The following is a 12,423-nucleotide window of genomic DNA, read 5'->3' as shown; positions in this document are numbered from 1 at the left end:
TTAAAAAGTCCTAACACAATTACTACTTTTTTTTTTAAAATCCTAAAACGAAATTTCGTACGATTTATTTCCAACGAGAATCTGGATAAGATGAGATCGTCTTCATATGGGTCATAGTGTTGTCCACTTCATCGTTCTCTTGAATTTCTTCAATTTCATAAGACACATCATCATCATCAAATTCTAAATACAGAGAAATTCGATTTTAGCGAAATGTGAGAGTTTCTTTTATACCGTACCATTGATCCTCGCTATGAAGGTAGAAAGCGGACAATTTCGGAATACAGTCGTCGTCACAATATAACGTGTGTGTGTTGAAACGGTACATTATGTTTCAAAAATTTAAACAACTCTTCTAAACAAATGTCTCAAATGTCAATATCTTTAAACGGAATTTTTGAACCACGTTTGTAATTGTAAAATTTGGATTCATAGTCGAATTCACTGCCGTAATAAACATCGAATGAGACGATCATTAGGGGAATTGTCAACATTTTTGAAGATGTGTGTTTTTGATTTTGAAGTATTTTGTGTTTTAGGTTTGAAGTGTTTTATTTATGTATATGATATATATATATATCTCCCTTAACATACAAACATGTCGCCCTGCAATATGCTATACGAAGAAAATTTCCAGGGGGAAGACGAGTTTTGTTTTGGAGGGCGGCTCATAGCATGGACAATGCCATCGGCGTCCTCCGAAGCATGTGCAAAGGCGGCTCCCAAACACAATCCTTGGGAGTGGTCTATGACTAGTAATATTCTGACATACTATATCAGCATACATAGCAACTTCACCAAACTATTAGTAATATACAAACACGTTGCAAGTTAGAATTACTTGAAAATGCGGATCACTAGGATTTTATCTTAACAAATTGTATAGTTTTGTTAGCCGCAAAACCAAATAGAAATAAAATAAGTTGTTGTCCATGTATAGACTTATTAGACCAGTTCTTACGGGCGTTTGAATTGCTCGTCAAATTGATGTGGCAACTTTCTGACAAATTTAACGCTTGTTATGGGGCTTCAGATTTCAAGCCTCCAACGCGTTAGTCACGAACGCAACAGACATATTAGAGGCGTTGGATTGTTTTAAGCCATTTAGAATATAAAATAGTCATTTCTATATTATAATTCATTTATTATACACACTACTTGTAATTCTAATCATATTATATCACACCACTCTGGAACCTTTCCATTAAAAATTTGACACTCATATTTCATATTCACCATAACCCAACTTTAAAATTCGACACTGACACATTATAATCAAATTCTCATCTCTCCCCCCAAATTTACCTCCACGAACGGCTGGTCTTATAATTCTACATAAACTCAAACATTTATCCTCACTTTTATCTAATCAGCTTTCCTTTTTTTAAGGCTATAACTTTTTAGTAGTCAACGACATGCATTCGGAAACCGATAGCTTCAAATGCGGGGGGTGATAGTCAACGGTTGTGATTAGGATGTATATCACTGTTCATATCATCACAATTATTATGTATATATTTCTCTAAATTGGTGGAAAGAAGATTAATGGATACGCGCTACACGGCTATGAATTACTGATGTATATTCTTTATACACTACGGTCGGTAAAATGTTATACGGTTGAAAATTTACCATCACATGTATTGATTATAGAGTTAAGTTACATCATAAAGTTTTGAGGTTACAAACCATTACAAGCTTGCGTTCACATAACGCCTAAGCTTCAAAAGACAACCATATCAAATCCATACTAAAACCAAAAGCACCTAATCTTACCTACTAATTACGCATTCCGCCTGTACATGAGATAAAACATGATTATTCATTATACATTTAGTTTATATGGCAAAACATTGTATGGTCAAAAAGTTACCATCATTAATCGATGGCTATATTACAAAGTTAAATTACATGCCAAAGTATTCAATGATTACAAAGTTACCATAACTTACATCCAAAAGCGTTTCATAATTACAGGCTAGTACATTTTTGTCCTCCACCAAGTCCATAGGTTGATGAGTCTTCTTAAAGTTGAGATCAGCCAGGAGTTAGGAGTTAGAGCTTCGGTACATTTCAAAATCGCGACCAACATGAGTCCAAGAATAAAAAAAATATACTTAGGTACCAAAACCAATTACTTCACATCAGCAAACAATAAAAACTTCTCGTCTATATTCCAATTAGGATAAAATCTGACCTATATATAATCTATACCAATGAGGTTGCATAATTAACAAAAACTTAAAATTAACACTAAAAACAGAAAGTCTCAAATTATCAAAATTAGTTTTGTACACTCGTAATAACTACTTACCTTGAAATTCAAACTTCCGGAACAACTACCCGTTTACTAATGGGATGTGCCATTACAAAGTCTGATTCTCTGACATATCTCGAATATTCTTCGAAACAAATAAGTTTTATTAGCCGATCGTACACGCCAAAATCCAAATTACCATGTATCACAATATATTGTTTAACTTATATAAAAGCAACAAAGAATTCCCATTTACTTTCGGTTTTTAATTGGTGTTCATTAGTTACTAACCTTTTTTCGATCTCTACTCCTCTTGGAAGCCGCTAACCATTTTGCTCTCTTCCTTTTTACCTACAACGTAACCAAAACCATAAATTGGTTTTTTTATTCTAGGAAAAGTCAAAGAAAGACAATCTAGAAGAGATTGGAATCTACAATTTACAAACAGTTGAAAACTTCATAATATGATGATTATTTCTTAAACCCATATTGACACACTAACCCATTATACCAATTATGCATAGAGCAGTTGCCTAAAGTGCTAGTTTCAGGAGTGTTTATGAGTCTACATATAAACCACGGAATACCAACAATTTACATCCAAATCATCTTTGCTACAACAATTATTGTTAAACAACCTAACTAATTTACCACTAATGGGCATCTAGGCAGTTTTTAAGCTGACTCTTGGCCAATTGATTTAAGTAATCATCATCATAGATGTAGTGCAAAGTAAAAGCAAAAAGTATAACATTAAGGTTAGTAACTAATGAACAAAGAAACGAAGAAATAAACGTTGCCTCGTATGAAATAAACGAAGAAAACGTGGAGTTAAAATTTTAAAATACCTGGAAAACCACAATCAATAGAGGAGATGAAGCATGAATCAGACAAACAATTACGTTGCCTCATATGAAATAAACGAAGAAAACGTGGAGTTAAAATTTTAAAATACCTGGAAAACCACAATCAATAGAGGAGATGAAGCATGAATCAGACAAACAATAATACATTTTAAGATGCAAAATCGTTCGTAATCGAAAGAGTAGCAGCACATAAACCCTATAAATGAAAGAAATAACAACGTATTTTGTTACGAACGTCTGAAAATTCGTAAATGTATTCTGAACATCTTGTGTTAGATAAAAGCAACTTATTGAAGATATTAAGGTAATTTACCAACAATATAACTGGCAGCAAATATGTTCGATACCTAGAATTATTTTTAAGATTCAACGTACATACTTTTGTTGCTTGAAAACTACATCCATGTTCGGTCTGACATTAGTTGAATGGTAAACTGATACATCATCAATTAAAATATTGCAAAAATTTGTTATTCTGTTAACATATTAACAAAGAAAATTAAGACACATTATAAAGGTTCCAAATGTGTAAGCATATCACTTGGTTAATTAACATTGACCAATGAAGCAAAAACTTCAAACTAAGTCTCTTGTTTGTTCTTTAGTGCAAATATTGTGTTTCTTATACAATTTTAAAAGTACTTAATTAGTTACAAAAAGAGGTTTGGTCAAATTTAATGGAAAAATTCACCTAATACATACTTCACTATTTTTTTTATTTTATTGTTTTAAAAAAGAACCAAAGTGATTTTTTCCAATACAAGTTCATAGCGAAAAATAAGTTTGAAAAGTGCTCAAGCTCACCCTAGTTCTAGCCAAGTGTGCGAGCAATCGTCTTCAGTGGGAGGACCACTATTACACCTATCATTGTTTAGCACGTACAAAAGTAATGAAAGTACTGATAAATTACCAAGAAATCAGCAGCGTCGTTTTTACGAGCTACCGTCAATTCAGTAGAGCCTTTTTTGACTTTCTCCCATTCTTCTTCTTCTTCTTCTTCAATTAAACACATACCGTATATAAAAATTGACATATAAGTTCTATTCAAACTATATATCAATATCAATGAATTGAAAACATACAGCAGATGACAATACAAACAATGTCAATTAAAAACTCTAAAACAACAAATCAAAAGGCAGCAACTTAAAATAATGGAAACAAACTAAATAATTGCAAAGAGATACATACCAAAATTTTTAAGCTGTTAAGCACCTCTTCAATCAGCATTACTTTACTGGCTAACAAATCAACAGAAAGGAAGTGGCAAAAATACATGAAAAAAAGAACATCAATGGTAACAGCCAACATCAGCAAACAAACGATAAATAAAAGAAACAAACCCTTAATAAAAGACCAAAACCTCACCTGGAAACAGAGTAAGCGATGATACACTACTATAAACAGTTCCAGGACAACCCAAAGCATACTGGAAATTAACAAAGTGGTCCCACAACCAATTTGACCTGTTTGTTTGTTAGCCAACCTGCACAATTGGCCCAAATCTCCACATTTATTAAATCAAACTTCAGCTGTTTTAAGTGTTTTGCATTTTTCGACCTAATACATCATTCAGGATTTAAGATGTTTATAGAATGTACAATTTAACGTCCAGATTAACAAAACTAAGTAGATTCACACATAAACAATACAGTATACACAGATATACACAGACACTAATCCTATACCCCAAAACATAATACCACAGATTCGGCATAAATATTTAATTATAACAGTAACGGGGAAACTGATAAAAACTATCAAATCGTGGTTTGGAAAAAACACAAAAATAAATAAATAAATTCAAGTTTTGATGCGTACCTGCATACATGTTTCGTCCCAATCATTACTGAATCGGATGACGAACAGACGTTCTTCCTCGGCGACAAAACGTTAAGCAAGAAATAAGCAACAAACCATTAAAAAACATACCGGTCCTCCAATCATCGGTGTCGAAAAATAAGGGAGCAAGAAGGAACCAACAATAAAAGAAATAGATCTGAGAGAGATAATAGAGATAAGGTTTTGGTCCGCTTGAGTGAAGAAAGAGGAGGTGAGGCAGAAGGTGAGGGAGAAAGTATGGAGAAGGCATGGTTGAACGGGAGATGTTTCAATTTTTGTTTCCCGAATTTAAAAAAAAAAAAAAAAGAATTACGTCTCACGACAAAACCCAAACTTATTTTTTTGCGTGATTAATACCTAGGTTTTGATTAAGTTTCTTGGTTAGTACCCACTCTTAACTACCGTCAGCTATTAAACTCTTAACTCTCTCTCTCTCTCTCTCTCATAATTTCAAGCCCTCTTTCCCCAAACCCTATCCCAATCAAAATCAATTCAAATGGCCGATCAGATTCTCACAGTTCTTCAATCCCAAATAACAATCGTTATTCCTTTCCAGAAAATCAACAGTTTTCATGGGTGGATTATCTAGATTCTCAAATCCCTTTATCATGAAAAATTCACTTAAATCGTCGACGTCGTTGCAGATATATACCATCGTCATGTGACGTCAGTCATTAGAACAAGAATCTTGTCGGATTTAGATGATAACGAAAGAAGGATTGTAAATCACACCCGTTAGAACAAGAATCTTGTCGGATTTTGATGGGGTCCACGCCGTTAATCGATGGTGGTTCAGGTCAACAAATTGGTGTTACTCGTTATACCAGAAGTGGTGTCTCCGGTGCCGGAATCAGTTTGTTTGGAATGTCGGGAACAATTTACTGACGAAATCAGAACTCTCCGCCCTCGGTTGGCAGTGTCCGACGTGGCAAAAAAGGAGTTCCGGGTCTCGCAGTGTGTTACCTTCTTGGTATCCACGCACTCCACTTGGTGACATAACTTATGTCGTTAGGGTATGTATGATTCATCTTCAATTAATTTCAATGATAACTATTTGATTTAATAATATTTTTCTTGATTGGCTAACAGTATTAATTAGTTGTGTAGCTCTCGCTTCGCGCCGGGGCGTTGTTTTGAATACGAGTTAAAAAAAAAATCTTGATCTATTTTGTAAAAAAGAATTTTTTTCGACATCTAACATTGAATGGTTGTTACTTTTGTGAAAGTTGCTTCTTTTAGTTTTTTTTTTTAAAAAAAAGTTTGTTGATCTATTTTGTAAAAAAAGAATGTTTTTCGACATCTTTTGATAGCATTGAAGGGTTGTTCCTTTTATGAAAGTTGACTCCTTTATGGTTGAGTAAGAAAAAGAAAAAGAAAAAGAAAAAAAGGTTGATTTTTTTGGTAAAAAAGAATTTTTTTCGAAATCTTTTGTAACATTGAAGGGTTAGTTCTTTTATGAGAGTTGCTTCTTTTATCGTTGGAGGGAAAAAAAAGTGAAATGACAAAAATACCCCTAATTACTATTGATGAATAGTGTTACGGGGTTTTGTCTATTAGATATATAGATAATTAAATTAAACTATATGTATATAATATAATGTTATATGTAATGTAATGTAATATGTAATGAATTTATGAAGGGATTGAACATAATTATTTAATTCAATTATATCATCCTTGATTGGCGAACAGTATCAATTAAATCAATTGGATGTATCTAATGTTATGTATTGAATTTATACACGCGATTGAAAGGATAAGAGCTAGATTGGGAGATGGTGATGGTCAAGTTTTGGGGAGTCCATCAACATCAAGTTCTCATCTTGAAAATGAGTCTTCTAAAGTGACACCTAAACTGAATGTATCATCGAAAGTGTTTCAACCGTCGAAATTGGAAAAGATTCCGTTGAGATTAATTGATATTGCTAACCAACATGGTACAGAGTTTGAGACCCCCACATGCGTGCCACGAGATTAATTGATATTGCTAACCAACATGGTACAGAATTTATACAAGCGATTAAACAATATGTTTAAATGGAATAAAAAAAATGAAAGAGACAAAATTACCCTCACATGCGTGGCACATGTGAGGGGTTACCGTTTGATAGCTGACGGTAGTTATCCAGATGTACCAATCACGTAACTCAAGTTAAACATAGGTACTAACTATGCAAAAAAAAAACTTTAGGTGTTATCATAAAAATATAAACAAACCACAGGTACCAACGGCATAATTTTTTCTTAAAAAAAAAAAAGGAAAAAGGGACACCAAAACGTGAATAGGAAAATAGTGTGAGAGGGAGTGTAAACATGGACCAATGAGTTCAAAAAAATTTGTTGTGTCTTTCAAAAAAATTTGTTGTGTCTTTAGTAGATGGGTAATAGTTAGGAGATATGCATTGTATACATATATAGGTTCCTGGAAAACCAAGGATTTACCTTATCCTTTAATCTTATTGATTGATCGATATTAAAACATCTCAAATATACTAAACAGTACATTTGGATCAAGATTTCGGGTCAATTGGGTCTTGAGAAAGATTAAGCATGACAACGTAAATCAATACTTAAAAAAAGGTCCAAATAGTATCCTTCGAACCTATTGGCTCGTATACAGAATATAAAGGAACAAGTCTATTGGGCATCAATTCTAAAACTCAATAAATAGAGATAGGTCTAATGATTCTTGTGAATATAGATAGGTCTAATGGGTCTTGTGAATTAATCAAATGGGTTAATCATGCCCGTTTGTCATGCGTAATCAAAAGGTTACCGAAACCGACCCAACCTGACTTGTTTGTCATGTGTAATCAAAAGGTTACCGAACAGTACATCAAAAGGCAAAAGGACCACAAAAAATACCAAGCTAATTTCAGTACCTAATTGCGACATGAAAGAGCAATGTAGCTCCAACAACAATTATCCCGTGCATCTTCTAGAATCATTATGCTAAACTTCAAAATCAACCGAAATCTTTTGCTTCTGCTTGTGATCTAGAGATGTCTCTAAAGCAAGCGAGAACATCTTTAATAAGAATCAATCCTCGTTAATCAAGGGCTCCATAAACAAGCTTGTTCCTCCATTTTCTTACTCACCGTACCAAAGCATAACGGGTAACAAGAAACATATGATTTATAATTTCTGCCCCTTATCAAAGTAAGTCGGACTCATCAAATCCAACGCTTTATTTGTGTTGGTGTATACCCATATTCCACCAACAAAAGAGACATTTCCAAATCAATACTATATACATGTAAGAAGCAAAAGGGTGATCTATGTCTTCAATGCAAATATTACAAAATGGGCATATGTATATATTTTTTCTTTTTCAAATTTATCCCTCCAACTGACGACTTTGATCTTATAGGAAGACGATTGAGCTAAAGTCTCCAAATGAAAACGTTGTGTTTTTCTTGGAAACAAAGCTAACCATTTACAGTTGAATTCGACAAATTCAGTTTCACAATTAAAATGTAAAGAATCCATCAGTCTTCAAGCAGCGTGGCAAATAAAGCAGGGGCCGATCAGGAGCCCTTCCAGCAGGGGCGAAAATTAATGGGGATGGAGGGGGCAGTCGCCCCAGTGGATTTGCAATTTTTAGTGTAAAAATTTTAGATTTTTCGATTTTGCCCCGGTGTAATTTTTTTTTTTTTGCCCCCAAGTCTTCATATTTTGTCCCAAAATCTCTATATATTGTCCCAAAATCTCTATATTTTGTCCTAAAATCTTCAAATTTTGTCCAAAAACCTACAAATTTTGCCCCAAAAACTACAAATTCTACCCAAAAACCTCTAAAATTTGCCCAAAAACTTCCAATTTTGCCCCAAAACTTTCATTTTTGCTCAAAAAATAAAAAAAATCTACGCTTTTAAAAAAACCGCTCCCCGTGAAAAAAATTCCTGCTTCCACCACTGCCTTCCAGATTGTTTAGATGAGAAACTGATATGTTGTGAACTTGTGATCTCCAGCTCCCCAGACCTGTAAGGCCGATTTATGGTCCAAGAAAATGTTTGTAGGTTAACTGTCACTGACATGGAAACCTTCAATACGAATGCTAATAATCGTACGTAAATTCAACAGAGTAAATGCTACGTACGATGTTATGTAGTTTACGGAGGCTTAAGGTTTATATTTAGAGATATTACCCAAAACACACATTTTTCTAACAAAGTAGAACGATACACCCTAAAAAAATGAAATTGTCAAAATGCTTTCGCCAATCACAAAGTGACCTAGCGACCTTGTGAACTTGTCTTGCGAGGGAACTTTCGAGATATTTTTTTGAGGGCGTATTGTCAGATTTCATTAAAAAAAATTGGACAATTTGGTTGATATCCAATATATTTATAGGCAACCTTATTTCTAAAACCAACCAACCGCCATATCCTTCCATAACTAACTATCAATAAGATCGACTTTAATTATGTAAAGTATGATGTCCGGATTCTGATAGGATTGCGCAACCGACTCAAGGGATGCGCACATAGCACGTAGTCACATGATATACCAACCACCAATGAAGAAAAATCTATTGTTTGATTCAATTTGTTTTACGTCTTTTGTTTGGTATAGTAGTAGAAGTAAAAAGTTTGTAAACTGAAACGAGTGGCTCCTTAAGCCATTGTAATCGTTTGGCATTTCCTAGCTCCTTGTTAGGTGGGTTCTTTTTTAATAAATTGAGTTGTTCTAAAAAAAATTTGGCTAGGTGGCGCGCAATAAATGCCAACTTACACGCCAATTACCTTATTTACCAAGTATAAAGGGCAATCATATGCGCACATGCACTTGATTAATAGCACACTATCAAAAAATGACACTGTCGCGTCATAATCATTCCACCTCAACCACCATAATTTACTCCAAAATGAATCCAAGTTACCGTCATAACAAATAGTAAGAGAACATCAAAATTAAAGGAAAAGTGAGGCGAGTGTCTTCCATTTATGTCAATTTTGGTCTCTCTCTTTTTTTTTCCAACTTTGGTCAATTTTGGTCTTGACATATACATTTAAGGGTCAAATAACTACTATACGTTTAATGTTACAAGAATTCCAAAAGATCTCGGATTTAGAACTGTAATGGTAACAATAAATTTAGACATTGAATGAACACTTTTTCATATTCCGAAGTCCTAACCCATGTTATCATCCAAGTCTATAAATAAAGATCCAATCTAAAAATTTTGTTTCAATTGAACAGAACAAAACAAAAAATGGCAGCTTGTTCAACCAAAGTTACTTTGAAGCTTTTGATCGATACAAATTCGAAGAAAGTTCTATTCGCGGAAGCAAATAAAGAATTTGTAGACTTTCTGTTTTACATCCTTTCTTTACCTCTTGGTACGGTGATCAAGCTTCTCAAAAAGAACTCAATGGTAGGTTCACTAGGAAAACTCTATGAAAGCATTGAAAATTTAAGCAACACATATATGCAACTAAATCAAAGCAAAGATGCTGTGTTGAACCCCAGGGTTCCAAACTTCGGTGCTCAAGTCCCGCTCTTGCTGTCATATGATGACGTTTCATTGACTAAAGAGTTCTACGCATGCTGTAATAGTTATAATCATCAGTACGTTGCTGATTATAGTGGTGCAAGTTGTCCCGCCGGATGTGGATGCAGCATGACTCGCAAGTTGACTTATGTGGCTCGTAAAGATGCGGTGAAAGAGTCTGCAGAGGTTGGTGGTTTTGTGAAGGGTGTTGTGACTTACATGGTTATGGATGACTTGGAAGTCAAGCCCATGTCCACCATATCTAGCATTTCTATCTTGAACACGTTTAATGTGAAGGAAGTAGGTGCCCTTGAAGAAAAAGTTGTTTCTTTCGGAATGAATGAGGTATGCAATTGTATTATTATTTTGGAAAATTTACCGTTTATCCTAGAGTTAAACGGTTGATGCTCCTCGGAAAATGAGAGTATTTTGGTTATCTTGTAATCGTTTTTGGTCTTTTTTTTTGTGCCCACCCTTTATCCTAGAGTTCTTAAATATAATATGTGGGTTGGGTAATCATTAATCAATATTTCAAACCGCAAGAGATGATCGCGTGAGTGTTTTAGTCTGATCCCAAACTGCTATTAAAAAAAAAAAAAAATTCAAATGAGTAAAATATGTTATTTTACTGATGTAGTTTAGAAGCTTGTTAACTTGTTAGTATATAAAATGTGGATGACTTTTGAGTTCTGACCCATTTGATATGATTTGAGAGCATGCATGATGTGATTTTTGAAGGGTTTGAAGCTGCTGAAGGCTTCATTGCAGTGCAACAACGTGCTTACCACTGTGTTCCTCACGTCTTAATTAAGCTAGCTGCTTTGCTGCCTAAATAAACATGTAATGGAAATTACATTGCCTGATTTTCTACTACGTTTGTTTTAAAATTTGTTGAAGTGGTTTGCTTCTTTCACAAGTGATCGATGTAATGCAATGTTTCTTTTTCTTTTTTCTCAAGTATGTTTTTCAAAATTTTCAAATGTGGCTGTTTAAATGACTCATAAACATTATCGTATGGTATATATTTACATTATACATTGGACAATATTAAGAAAGTTTCTACGATCAGTAATATTTGGACAAACTATATGAGCTTACAACTTTAACAAACCATTAGTAATAATTCATATTGTGGAGTTAAACAACGGTAAAAACTTTTACAAACACGTTCCAAGTTGGAATCTATATAGTCTAATAAACCTCTAAAATGATGATTTCATCATTAAGCTTAATTTTCATATTTATGATGTCATAAATATATATTAATTGAATTTAAAAAATAATATAAAATCTTTTATAAAAGGAAATATTAATCTCTCCTAAATTTTAATTTTATTTTTAAAAAAAAAATTTAAAAGGCATTTATTATTATTATTAATTATTATTATTATTATTAAAAATATAAATATAAATACTCAACTTTGAGCGAACTTTATGTTTGTAAAATCAACGACAAGTTCCTTAGTCGGAATCCGTGATTCCACGGGACAATAAACTAAATGACTTTAACATTTACATTCACTTAATACGTAAAACATACCATTAAACTGATTCGTTTAAACAAACCCGTGTTTCCACGGGTCATTTCACTAGTTAAGTACAAATGCCAAACACTACATTTTTTTAAAGACAAGTATTTGAAATTACACAAGGAAATGAGCCAACCACCCGATTATTTCCAAACACTACATTTTTTTTAATAACTAGTGATTGCATCCCGCACGTTGTGGCGGGTAATACGTTTCTTTTTTTATTTATCAAATTAATTATCATACGTTAAATTCAAATTATTTGCAAAAAATAATAAATAGTTAAAATACAACTGATAGTCAAATAATGATTAATAAATATTTATAAATCACATGCTTTAAAAACAGTGTGGCATAATTTTTATACGATCATTATTTATGTCTGCTACATAAAGCTACTTGCTAATTTGGCATGAGAAAAAAAATGTCACAATA

The 12,423-nt window shown here is 33.3% G+C and overlaps 1 protein-coding gene and 2 long non-coding RNA genes across 5 annotated transcripts; 1 reads left to right on the top strand and 2 right to left on the bottom strand.

Annotated features, from left to right (window-relative positions):
• Positions 1–1,803: 1,803 nt before the first annotated feature.
• LOC139895895 (uncharacterized) lies at positions 1,804–3,318 on the bottom strand. Of its 2 annotated transcripts, none has more exons than XR_011776070.1 (2): positions 3,213–3,318; positions 1,804–2,608 (listed from the first exon to the last, which is right to left on the bottom strand). It is a non-coding gene; the product is annotated as an uncharacterized lncRNA (long non-coding RNA). The 2 variants fall into 2 exon arrangements; XR_011776069.1 differs by having other exon boundaries at positions 3,106–3,313.
• A 337-nt stretch (positions 3,319–3,655) lies between these two features.
• On the bottom strand, positions 3,656–5,193 carry LOC139895896 (uncharacterized). 2 transcript variants are annotated; one of them, XR_011776072.1, is made up of 4 exons: positions 4,945–5,193; positions 4,492–4,609; positions 4,315–4,364; positions 3,656–4,119 (listed from the first exon to the last, which is right to left on the bottom strand). It is a non-coding gene; the product is annotated as an uncharacterized lncRNA (long non-coding RNA). The 2 variants fall into 2 exon arrangements; XR_011776071.1 differs by having other exon boundaries at positions 3,656–4,116.
• A 4,987-nt stretch (positions 5,194–10,180) lies between these two features.
• On the top strand, positions 10,181–11,295 carry LOC139899819 (uncharacterized). The gene is made up of 3 exons (XM_071882651.1): positions 10,181–10,804; positions 11,097–11,115; positions 11,198–11,295. Exons 1-3 carry the CDS (start codon positions 10,181–10,183, stop codon positions 11,293–11,295), a joined length of 741 nt encoding a protein of 246 aa, XP_071738752.1.
• Positions 11,296–12,423: the final 1,128 nt, after the last annotated feature.

Source organism: Rutidosis leptorrhynchoides, chromosome 3 (genome assembly GCF_046630445.1).
Source record: "Rutidosis leptorrhynchoides isolate AG116_Rl617_1_P2 chromosome 3, CSIRO_AGI_Rlap_v1, whole genome shotgun sequence".
Lineage (NCBI taxonomy): Eukaryota > Viridiplantae > Streptophyta > Magnoliopsida > Asterales > Asteraceae > Rutidosis > Rutidosis leptorrhynchoides.
The sequence above is the reverse complement of the archived record's forward strand: the minus strand, read 5'-3'. Positions and strand labels throughout refer to the sequence as shown.

Coding starts and splice junctions, on each gene's coding strand:
- LOC139899819 (XM_071882651.1), top strand. CDS start 10,181: ATGGCAGCTTGTTCAACCAAAGTTACTTTGAAGCTTTTGATCGATACA.